General features: G+C 45.8%; 1 protein-coding gene across 2 annotated transcripts in view; it reads left to right on the top strand.

Annotated features, from left to right (window-relative positions):
• LOC128702211 (FYVE, RhoGEF and PH domain-containing protein 2) overlaps nt 1-12,500 on the top strand; it is a 506,005-nt gene that overhangs the window by 410,892 nt on the left and 82,613 nt on the right. Inside the window, exon 3 of one of the 2 annotated variants that reach the window (XM_070091875.1) lies at nt 2,394-2,447. The exons of the other annotated variant lie outside the window; for it this stretch is intronic. Within the exon in view, the coding sequence (XP_069947976.1) occupies nt 2,394-2,447 (54 nt within the window). The remainder of the gene's footprint in view (nt 1-2,393; nt 2,448-12,500) is intronic. 2 annotated transcript variants of the gene reach the window in all.

Raw genomic sequence — 12,500 nt, 5'->3', positions numbered from 1 at the left:
GTTGTAAATTTTGATCGTTACTCAGCACAAATTAAAGACCAGTACTGTGAAGTACACTGAAAAGATTTTATACGTAATTGAGGTAGTTTGAGCTGACCTTCTTGAGTGACCTTCTTTAAGAAGTGCTGTCAGCGGTGACGCCATGATGGCGTCGCCTCTTGGTTCATCCTCTGACTTGTGGATTTTTTTTTTCATAGATGAGCTGGTATTTTCTTTTGTAGCTGAAATTTGTGTAATAGATTATCCCAGCTCAGTATGATTGATTATTCCAGCTGGGTATGATAGATTATCCCAGCTCAGTGTGATTGATTATTCCAGCTGGGTATGATAGATTATCCCAGCTCGGTGTGATTGATTATTCCAGCTGGGTATGATAGATTATCCCAGCTCGGTGTGATTGATTATTCCAGCTGGGTATGATAGATTATCCCAGCTCGGTGTGATTGATTATTCCAGCTGGGTATGATAGATTATCCCAGCTCGGTGTGATTGATTATTCCAGCTGGGTATGATAGATTATCCCAGCTCGGTGTGATTAATTATTCCAGCTGGGTATGATAGATTAACCCAGCTCGGTGTGATTAATTATTCCAGCTGGGCATGATAGATTAACCCAGCTCAATGTGATTGATTATCCCAGCTGGGTATGAGAGATTATCCCAGCTCAGTGTGATGAATTATCCCAGCTCAATATTAGGATTTTTGCTTTGAACACATTAGAATATAACAGACGTAACTTGTGATTATCTCAGAGTTAAAATTAGTAATTTGAGTATTTCCTTTTAATTCAGAAACTAACCCTTCATAAAACGAAATTATCCATCTCATAAATGTAATCTTATTAACGTCATTAATAAAAAAAATCAAAATATTGGAGTTTGACATAAACCGTAAAGTTGTGGTATATAGGTCAGACAGGTGGAAATTTGAAGACCAGACTGTTGATAACGTAGGATGCAGTGTTTTGGAGAGTAAATTAATGAAGGCAAGAGCCATGCATAGCTTTAGGATGAGGTATGATAAGGCTCTTGGAGCGGGGAGTGTATGACCCAGTAGCGACTAAAGAGGCGGGGTCAGGAGCTGTGATTCGACCCCACAATCAGTCTATGATGGGTATGTGGGGCAGCGGGCCTCCAGCAGAAACAGCCTGGTTGACCAGGCTAGCACCAGACGAGCCTGGCCCATGGCCGGGCCCCGAGAGTAGCAAGAATCTCGAAACTCATCAAAGGTTCAAAGGTTTGAGTACAGTTCTTTAAAATACTTAGATGCATGCTTTGCCATGAGCCGAGGATCACTGAATCTGTGGAGGCAGGATCAAAGTACCGACTGGGGCAGCGATAAACTGATCCATCACACACAGTTACAGCAGAAGTGTTTCGGAAACTAACTGCTATTTTACCATGGGCAGACCTGACACCTTCACCAGAGCGCTGTTGGGTGTCGCTGACGTAGGAAGTTCAGTAATAATGATAGAATTACCGACAAAATGTTAGGTAAATTGACACAGGAACTTTGTCAAGCCGTTACCGACTTGGAAAGCTCCCGAAGAGCGAAATGTTGTCAACAAAATGTCACATTAGTTGCATCTGTGTCCATTTACCTAACATAACAAGTTCAGGTCACAGGATGGCCTAGATTGCATGTAAATTCCCCTTCATCGTACTTGCGTTCATCTGTGCTGAGTAGGAATCGAAATATTCAAATTTATTTCCTGTCTCTAGGCTGGAATGTAAATTTTAATGTAATGACGTCTTTTCCCTAATGTATCTTTCATCCTCACACACTGTCAGCCTCAACAAATTTTCTCAGTTGTGCAAAAAGCGCACAAAAACATGTAAATGTGAAACCTTTCAGTGGTGTCTCCAGTATTCTCCTCTGGCCTCTCCTCTCTCTTCCATCTTCCCTTTTCCTCCTCCTCTTTTTCCTTTTCCCCTCCCCCTCCTTGCTGGGGAGTGAGAGTTGTTATCTCAAGAGTCCTGCCAAGACACTGAAGGATCCCTATAACACTCCAGCCTTCCCTCCTCTAATGGACCATTACCACCCCTTCCTTCCTTCGTTCCTCAGATGGACCATTACCACCCCTTCCTTCCTCTGATGGACTATTACCACCCCTTCCTCTGATAGACCATAGCCACCCCCTCCTTCGTTCCTCTGATGGACCATTACCACCCCTTCCTTTGTCCCTTTCTCTAATGGACCATTACCACCCCTTCCTTTGTCCTTTTCTCTAATGGACCATTACCACCCCTTCCTTTGTCCTTTTCTCTAATGGAAGATTACCACCCCTTCCCTTCCCCTTTCTAATAGAGTATTACCATCCATTTCTTCCCTCCTTTCTCCCATAACAATATCTGCATGCTGCAGGTGTTGATTTCATGTGTTTATCTCTGCAGCGGATGTTTGAGGGTGTTGTGCTACAGCAGGTCCATGAGTGCTCCTAACACCAGGTGGGTATCCCTAGTAGCTACTAGTTGCCTTGGTACTTGGTGCGTGGTTGCTGCTACCAGCTGCGTATGTGGTTGCTGCTACCAGCTGAGTGTGTTGTATTTGATGCTACCAGCTGAGTGCGTGGTGTTTGGTGCTACCAGCTGAGTGCGTGTTGTTTGGTGCTACCAGCTGAGTGCGTGTTGTTTGGTGCTACCAGCTGAGTGCGTGGTGTTTGGTGCTACCAGCTGAGTGCGTGTTGTTTGGTGCTACCAGCTGAGTGCGTGGTGTTTGGTGCTACCAGCTGAGTGCGTGGTGTTTGGTTCTACCAGCTGAGTGTGTGGTGTTTGGTGCTACCAGCAGAGTGTGTGGTGTTTGCTGCTACCAGCTGAGTGCGTGGTGTTTGGTGCTACCAGCTGAGTGTGTGGTGTTTGGTGCTACCAGCTGAGTGTGTGGTGTTTGGTGCTACCAGCTGAGTGCGTGGTGTTTGCTGCTACCAGCTGAGTGCGTGGTGTTTGCTGCTACCAGCAGTGTGTGTGGTGTTTGCTGCTACCAGCAGTGTGTGTGGTGTTTGCTGCTACCAGCAGAGTGTGTGGTGTTTGCTGCTACCAGCAGAGTGTGTGGTGTTTGCTGCTACCAGCAGAGTGTGTGGTGTTTGCTGCTACCAGCAGTGTGTGTGGTGTTTGCTGCTACCAGCAGTGTGTGTGGTGTTTGCTGCTACCAGCAGTGTGTGTGGTGTTTGCTGCTACCAGCAGTGTGTGTGGTGTTTGCTGCTACCAGCAGAGTGTGTGGTGTTTGCTGCTACCAGCAGAGTGTGTGGTGTTTGCTGCTACCAGCAGTGTGTGTGGTGTTTGCTGCTACCAGCAGAGTGTGTGGTGTTTGCTGCTACCAGCAGTGTGTGTGGTGTTTGCTGCTACCAGCAGAGTGTGTGGTGTTTGCTGCTACCAGCAGTGTGTGTGGTGTTTGCTGCTACCAGCAGAGTGTGTGGTGTTTGCTGCTACCAGCAGTGTGTGTGGTGTTTGCTGCTACCAGCAGAGTGTGTGGTGTTTGCTGCTACCAGCAGAGTGTGTGGTGTTTGTTGCTACCAGCAGTGTGTGTGGTGTTTGCTGCTACCAGCAGAGTGTGTGGTGTTTGCTGCTACCAGCAGTGTGTGTGGTGTTTGTTGCTACCAGCAGTGTGTGTGGTGTTTGCTGCTACCAGCAGAGTGTGTGGTGTTTGCTGCTACCAGCAGAGTGTGTGGTGTTTGCTGCTACCAGCAGTGTGTGTGGTGTTTGCTGCTACCAGCAGAGTGTGTGGTGTTTGCTGCTACCAGCAGAGTGTGTGGTGTTTGTTGCTACCAGCAGTGTGTGTGGTGTTTGCTGCTACCAGCTGAGTGCGTGGTGTTTGCTGCTACCAGCAGAGTGTGTGGTGTTTGCTGCTACCAGCAGAGTGTGTGGTGTTTGCTGCTACCAGCAGAGTGTGTGGTGTTTGCTGCTACCAGCAGAGTGTGTGGTGTTTGCTGCTACCAGCAGTGTGTGTGGTGTTTGCTGCTACCAGCAGAGTGTGTGGTGTTTGCTGCTACCAGCTGAGTGCGTGGTGTTTGCTGCTACCAGCAGTGTGTGTGGTGTTTGCTGCTACCAGCAGAGTGTGTGGTGTTTGCTGCTACCAGCAGTGTGTGTGGTGTTTGCTGCTACCAGCAGAGTGTGTGGTGTTTGCTGCTACCAGCAGTGTGTGTGGTGTTTGCTGCTACCAGCAGAGTGTGTGGTGTTTGCTGCTACCAGCAGAGTGTGTGGTGTTTGTTGCTACCAGCAGTGTGTGTGGTGTTTGCTGCTACCAGCAGAGTGTGTGGTGTTTGCTGCTACCAGCAGAGTGTGTGGTGTTTGCTGCTACCAGCAGTGTGTGTGGTGTTTGCTGCTACCAGCTGAGTGCGTGGTGTTTGCTGCTACCAGCAGAGTGTGTGGTGTTTGCTGCTACCAGCAGTGTGTGTGGTGTTTGCTGCTACCAGCAGAGTGTGTGGTGTTTGCTGCTACCAGCAGAGTGTGGTGGTGTTTGTTGCTACCAGCAGTGTGTGTGGTGTTTGCTGCTACCAGCAGTGTGTGTGGTGTTTGCTGCTACCAGCAGTGTGTGTTGTGTTTGCTGCTACCAGCAGTGTGTGTTGTGTTTGCTGCTACCAGCAGTGTGTGTTGTGTTTGCTGCTACCAACAGTGTGTTTGGTGCTTGCTTCTGGATGAAGCTGTCTCTTGGGTTTGCTAGGTGCCGGTGTTCAACTAGCAGTATGTAGGTACCTGGGTGTTAGTCGACTTTTGTGGGTCGCATCCTAGGGAAGAGGATCGAAGAGATTCAACGTAAAAATGCCACAATGTTTTTCCTGGGTTATCCTGGTTAAATATCCCTCCTGGGTTATCCTGGTTAAATATCCCTTCTGGGTTATCCTGGTTAAATAGTCCTCCTGGGTTAATACTCCCTCTACCACGTTACACAGTGCAGCATAATTCACCTCTGTACGTAACTATGTAACAGTACGACCAGTAGTGTGGTGGTGCTGGTGGTGTTACTGTTGATTTTAGAGGTGGTGCTGTTGCTGTTGTTGGTGATGGTATTTTAACATTTATTCACAGATTACAATAACGAAACCTAACGTATATATGTCGTGCCGAATAGGCAGAACTTGCGATCTTGGCTTAAATAGCAACGCTCATCTTGCCATATAGGACAAGTGAAAATTTGTGTATGGAATAATTTCTCCAAAATCATTCTTAACCTAACGAAAAAAATATATTTCACTGTGTTTGTTTAGTATTAAATTATTGTAAACAAATCTAAACTATATTTAGTTGGGTTAGGCTAAAATAAATTACTCTTTTTTATAATAAGGTTAGGTAAGTTTTCTAAGATTCTTTTAGTGCAAAATTATAAATTTTTACATTAAAATTAATGAAAAAATACATCTTTAAACGTATAAGAGAAAATTTTAGAAAGGACTTCATTTTAAATGAGTTCTTGCTAATTGACCAGTTTTACATATTCGGCACGACAGTAGAAATTAAATTTCACAGACATTTGGCATCATCCCATTACCAATTATTTTAATGTAAGAATGTGTTTACAAACATTGTTTCAATCCACAGCAAGGTGTACTCTGATGATGAGGTTGCAGGTTCGAATCCTGCTGCTGTGGAGTGAGAGATAATGTTTGTAAATATTCGCCTGTTTGCGAATTGTTCAGCATAAGAATGTGTGTTGTGAATACGTAGGTTAGAAGCTGTGAACGATCACTTCCACGCCGAGACTATGAACCTTATTGAACTCCCCCTCCCTCTGACGTCATGAGAACATTGACTTTAGTAGTGTGTAAGGAGATTGTTGCCGTCCTTGTGAGGGTCGTTGAAGTGTTAAGATAACCTCGTCCCTGTACCTCTCTACCTGAGAGGAACGAGGTCTGGGGGCCTCGGGGATATACATTTAATCAGGGAGAGTCTGACTGGGTGAAGTTTACCTCAGGCAGGGAGTGATATATCGCTCACTTCCTGGTGAAATTGCTTTTTAAGGTCACTCAGCTGAACCTTTTGCAAACAGGACCACCTAATCAAAGAAGAGTGTGCGATCACTTGAAGGTGTGTATGGGAAGTGCCTCTACTAATTCCTCACTAAGCGCATGTCACTTTCCTCTAGTTAATGTCTAGAGGGATGCCTCCTAACATCCCTTTGCCTCAGCCGTGTTTGTTTTAGCTTGCTTTAATTGTTAGTTGTATGGTGATGCCGACAAACTGTGGAAAAGGACAAATGTTCTGAATTGTAAACAGTCCTCCCTAGGGCTTCGCTTGCTTACTTTCTGCAACTCTTAACACCTCATTTCTTCTGAGAATAAATCAAACATTGCCAATATTCCTGGTCGTGGACCGGGCCGCGGGGGCGTTGATCCCCGGAATAACCTCCAGGTAACACCGTGGAGAATGTGTTCACCTTCAGCGTACTAAGAGGAAACCATACCACGAGCGGGGATAGAACCCGCGATCAGTGTGTCTCTGATCGCTGGTTCTATCCCCGTCCGTGGTATGGTTTGTTTGCAATCGTGTCATTACGATTTCGTGAGTCGTACTGAGAGTAGGTGACGACCAGCAGTGATGGATTGTTGTAAATGAGAAGACCAGGGATTGTTTACAGTCCTTAGTCCTTTCATTTATAACACTCCATTGTTTACAATCCTTAGTGGTTTCATTTACAACAGTCCATCACTGCTGGTCGTCACCTCCTCTCAGTACGCTGAACGTCAACACATTGTCCACGGTGTTGGAGTTATGTCAGAAATATTGGCAGTGTTTGATTTATTCTCAGAAGCAATGAGGTGTTAGGAGTTGCAGAAAGTAAGCAAGCGAAGCACTATGTAGGATTGAAGGATTACAGTGTAGTGCTTAAATCTCCGGCATTGGTGGAAGCGTTGGACACGTTTCCTTACTCCTGTTGTCCCTGTTCACCTAGCAGTAAGTAGGTACCTGGGTGTTAGTCGACTGGTATGGGTCGCATCCCGGGGGGCAAGATTAATGAACCACAATGGAAATAAGACACAGTCCTCGATGACGCACTGACTTTTTTGGGTTATCCTGGGTGACTAATCTTCCGGGTTAAAAATCCGAACAAATCTTATCTATTTAAAAGTGACAGATCAGCCAGGGCGTTCGTAATGCAGGCCTGCTAGCCGCTGACATCAACAGCCTGGTTGGCCAGGCAGTCAACAGTGAAATCTGGCCTTATACTGGACTTGGATAGTAGAATAACTCTAGAAACCAGTAACAGGCATGTAGCACAACTCGTGTTTTTAACAACCACTTGTAGCTGTTAAATATTACATTTAACATCTTCAAAGTGATTTATTTATTTAAACATTGTGTTAAATCTGCGAGTAATGTTAAAAATTATTCTATCACTACAGTATTTGTTGAAGTTTTTCATACATTTGTTTATTCAAAGAGCCAGATGTGGCTCACATATTACGTCTCTCAAAAAAAAGTCAGATAAAAAAAATGTGCATTTTTACCAAAACTTGTTTACAAAGTTTGGTTTAATAACAAGTTGGAGAGTTGTGGTTTAATCAACTTTGTCTGTTGAATGGGGAAAGGTGGTGGTGGTGGTCGTTGTTGTGTGATTACTGATGACTGGAGACGCCAAGCACATGATTCTTTTCAAATCTCTTGTGCTCTCTAGGCTGGAATACTGCTGTACACTAACAGCCCCCTTCAAGGCTGGCGACATTGCAGACCTGGAGAGTGTACAAAGAATTTTCACGGCACACACAAGTACGATAAGGCACCTAAATTACTGGGAACGGTTGAGGGTCCTTGATCGGTATTCCCTCGAACGCAGACGAGAGAGATGCATGATAATATACACTTAGAAGGTCCTGGAGGGATTGGCACCAAACCTACACACGAAAATCACTCCCTATGAAAGCAAAAGACTAGGCAGGAGATGCAACATTCCCCCGATAAAAAGCAGGGGCGTCATGGGTACACTGAGAGACAACACAATAAGTGTCCGGGGCCCAAAACTGTTAAGTTGCCTCCCAGCATACATAAGGGAGATAACCAATAGACCCCTGGCTGTCTTCAGGAAGGCAGTGGACAGGCACCTGACCAACCGGGCTGTGGTTCGTAAGTCAGCTTGCGTGCGGCCAGCAGTAACAGCCTGGTTGATAAGACCCTGATCCACCATGAGGCCTGGTCTCAGACCGGGCTGCGGGGGCGTTGACCCCCGAAACCCTCTCCAGGTAAACTGGCGTGTTCACTGGTGGTGGTCGTTGTTGTGTGATTACTGATGACTGGTGTGTACACTGGTGGTGGTCGTTGTTGTGTGATTACTGATGACTGGTGTGTACACTGGTGGTGGTCGTATGATTACTGATTGGTGTGTTCACTGGTGGTGGTCGTATGATTACTGATGACTGGTGTGTTCACTGGTGGTGGTCGTATGATTACTGATGACTGGTGTGTTCACTGGTGGTGGTCGTATGATTACTGATGACTGGTGTGTTCACTGGTGGTGGTCGTATGATTACTGATGACTGGTGTGTACACTGGTGGTGGTCGTATGATTACTGATGACTGGTGTGTACACTGGTGGTGGTCGTATGATTACTGATGACTGGTGTGTACACTGGTGGTGGTCGTATGATTACTGATGACTGGTGTGTACACTGGTGGTGGTCGTATGATTACTGATGACTGGTGTGTACACTGGTGGTGGTCGTATGATTACTGATGACTGGTGTGTACACTGGTGGTGGTCGTATGATTACTGATGACTGGTGTGTACACTGGTGGTGGTCGTATGATTACTGATGACTGGTGTGTACACTGGTGGTGGTCGTATGATTACTGATGACTGGTGTGTACACTGGTGGTGGTCGTATGATTACTGATGACTGGTGTGTACACTGGTGGTGGTCGTATGATTACTGATGACTGGTGTGTACACTGGTGGTGGTCGTATGATTACTGATGACTGGTGTGTACACTGGTGGTGGTCGTATGATTACTGATGACTGGTGTGTACACTGGTGGTGGTCGTATGATTACTGATGACTGGTGTGTACACTGGTGGTGGTCGTATGATTACTGATGACTGGTGTGTACACTGGTGGTGGTCGTATGATTACTGATGACTGGTGTGTACACTGGTGGTGGTCGTATGATTACTGATGACTGGTGTGTACACTGGTGGTGGTCGTATGATTACTGATGACTGGTGTGTACACTGGTGGTGGTCGTATGATTACTGATGACTGGTGTGTACACTGGTGGTGGTCGTATGATTACTGATGACTGGTGTGTACACTGGTGGTGGTCGTATGATTACTGATGACTGGTGTGTACACTGGTGGTGGTCGTATGATTACTGATGACTGGTGTGTACACTGGTGGTGGTCGTATGATTACTGATGACTGGTGTGTACACTGGTGGTGGTCGTATGATTACTGATGACTGGTGTGTACACTGGTGGTGGTCGTATGATTACTGATGACTGGTGTGTACACTGGTGGTGGTCGTATGATTACTGATGACTGGTGTGTACACTGGTGGTGGTCGTATGATTACTGATGACTGGTGTGTACACTGGTGGTGGTCGTATGATTACTGATGACTGGTGTGTACACTGGTGGTGGTCGTATGATTACTGATGACTGGTGTGTACACTGGTGGTGGTCGTATGATTACTGATGACTGGTGTGTACACTGGTGGTGGTCGTATGATTACTGATGACTGGTGTGTACACTGGTGGTGGTCGTATGATTACTGATGACTGGTGTGTACACTGGTGGTGGTCGTATGATTACTGATGACTGGTGTGTACACTGGTGGTGGTCGTATGATTACTGATGACTGGTGTGTACACTGGTGGTGGTCGTATGATTACTGATGACTGGTGTGTACACTGGTGGTGGTCGTATGATTACTGATGACTGGTGTGTACACTGGTGGTGGTCGTATGATTACTGATGACTGGTGTGTACACTGGTGGTGGTCGTATGATTACTGATGACTGGTGTGTACACTGGTGGTGGTCGTATGATTACTGATGACTGGTGTGTACACTGGTGGTGGTCGTATGATTACTGATGACTGGTGTGTACACTGGTGGTGGTCGTATGATTACTGATGACTGGTGTGTACACTGGTGGTGGTCGTATGATTACTGATGACTGGTGTGTACACTGGTGGTGGTCGTATGATTACTGATGACTGGTGTGTACACTGGTGGTGGTGGCGGTATGGTTCCAGTAGTGATATACATGTAAAGTAAAAGGACACAAGTGCAACTAATGTGACATTTATTGTGGCAACGTTTCGCTCTCCAGGAGCTTTATCAAGCCATTACAAACAATACATGGACACAGAGGGTATATAAAGGCTCAGAGTGAGGTGAATACTAGTGAGGTACCATTCCGATGTTCACTAGTGGTAGTAGTAGTAGTAGTAGTAGTAGTGGTAGTGACAAAAGCAATTAATTCGTACATGAGTAAAAGGATATAAAAGCTATTACTTGGGTAACATAAAAATAGGTTGGACAAATATAAACTGGAATGAGGCAGGTTGTTTCAGTGTTCACTCTCTGTGCTTTGTGTAGTATAACAGGAGAGACTATGTGATGGCAGGGTTTACTGTTTTCAGGAGGATTCTTGCTAAGACTTCGGAGATGGTGAAGCTGCCGTTGTTTTGTTTAATTGTATTCGAAACAGCGATCAGTGCTGATTCAAGGCATTTGCGTGTGCGGAAATTAGTTTCTTTTATCACTAATTGGGCGTCTCTGAATTTCATAAGATGATTGGTGGAATTTCGGTGTTGTACACAGGCGTTGTTTAAGTTGTCGTTCCTACATGCGTATATGTGTTCATTGAGGCGGGTGTCGAGGTTTCTTGCTGTTTCACCTACGTAGATCTTGTCACAGCCTCCACAGGGTATAGTGTAAACTCCTGCATTGACTGGTTCGTGGTGCTTGGGTTTTGTCCTGGTTAGATCCTTTATTGAAGTGGTAGAAGCGATGGCGACTCTGGTGTTAGCTTGTGAAAGTACTTTTGAGACGTTTAGTGCAACCTGGCTGTTGGGAAGAATTATAACTTTGTTGGGAGCGGTGTTGATGCGTGGAGAATTGATGATCTGAAGAGCTCTTTTCTTGCAGTCTTTGATGAAAAAAGAAGGAAATTGTAACTCAGTGAATGTTTGGTGAATGTAAGTACATTCCTCGTCAAGAAACTCAGGACTACAAATTCGGTATGCTCTTAGGAAAAACCCGATGATGATGCCTCTTTTGGTCTTGGTATCTTGACTGGAATAGAAGTGTGTGAGATCATTTTTATTGGTGGGTTTCCGATAAACTTGAAATCTTAGGTTGTTGTCTACTTTGTGAATGAGGACGTCGAGGAAAGGTAGCTTGTCATTGGACTCTTCTTCTAGTGTAAACTGAATCGCTGGTTCAACTGCGTTGAGCCTTGCCTGAAGATCCCGTACATCAAAACGTTTTGGAGTTATTACGAGGACATCGTCCACGTAACGTAACCAAGTGACGCTTGAAGGGATGATGTTGGCGAAGTGTTCGGACTCGAGGTGTTCCATGTATAAGTTGGCTAGGACGGCACTTATTGGGGACCCCATTCCCATGCCGTAGGTTTGTTTGTAGAGCTTGTTACTGAAGGAAAAACAGTTGAAGTTAACACAGAGTTCAATCAAGTCAACAAAATCTCCGGGAGGTAAAGGAAGATTAAGGTCCTGGTTGACTTTACGTCGTAGAACCTCGATGGCTTTTTTGGTAGGTACTTTTGTGAAGAGGGAAGTCACATCCAAACTGCTTAGTTTCTTGTTACGGATGGAGAGGTTACGGATGCGGTTGAGAAGGTCGCCTGAGTGTTTAAGATGAGCGGGGCTGATGGTACCCAGAAGGCAGGAAAGATGTTTGGCAAGAACTCCGGCTAGTTTGTGTGGAGCACTGCCTATTCCTGACGTGATTGGTCTGAGAGGAATATTGTGTTTATGGGTCTTGGGTAAACCATACATGTGTGCTGGTTTAGGGTTGCTTGGTAACAAGTACAGAAGTTTCTTCCCTTCTCTAGTGCGTTTGAGTATTTGTCTGCTTTTGTATAGAAAGTCTTTGGTGAGCGTCTCCCACTAAACAACCGGGATTCTTTGCCAAACATCTCTGGCTGCATCGCTACCATCGGCTGTTAAACGCTCGGTGCTCTGGCATCCTGTTTAACCTCTCCCGTCCATGACGAAACTAACGGCCCAGATGTGAGTCCCTCGTTGCTAAAGCTACTACCAAAAAAAGCCGTCGAGAGACTACGACGGTGAAAGTCGGCCGAGACAATGCGCTCTTTGACACTCCGGAAGGGCTGTTCGGTCGAAGCTCTGTGTTGCTCAGGCTGTTTTTTCCATTCGGTTTAAGCTACTGCAAACGACCTACGGACATGAAACGGTGGGATCCCCAGGCGGTGCCGTCTAATTTAACTGCCTGCGGATCGAGACTAGCTAGCATCGTCCGCTTCGGCGTCCCGCTTATTGCGTCCGGAACGATGTCTCGTAATGCTCAAAACGATACGATGATGCA

The sequence above is a fragment of the Cherax quadricarinatus genome, chromosome 37, assembly GCF_038502225.1.
Source record: "Cherax quadricarinatus isolate ZL_2023a chromosome 37, ASM3850222v1, whole genome shotgun sequence".
Taxonomy (NCBI): Eukaryota; Metazoa; Arthropoda; class Malacostraca; order Decapoda; family Parastacidae; genus Cherax; species Cherax quadricarinatus.
The sequence above is the reverse complement of the archived record's forward strand: the minus strand, read 5'-3'. Positions and strand labels throughout refer to the sequence as shown.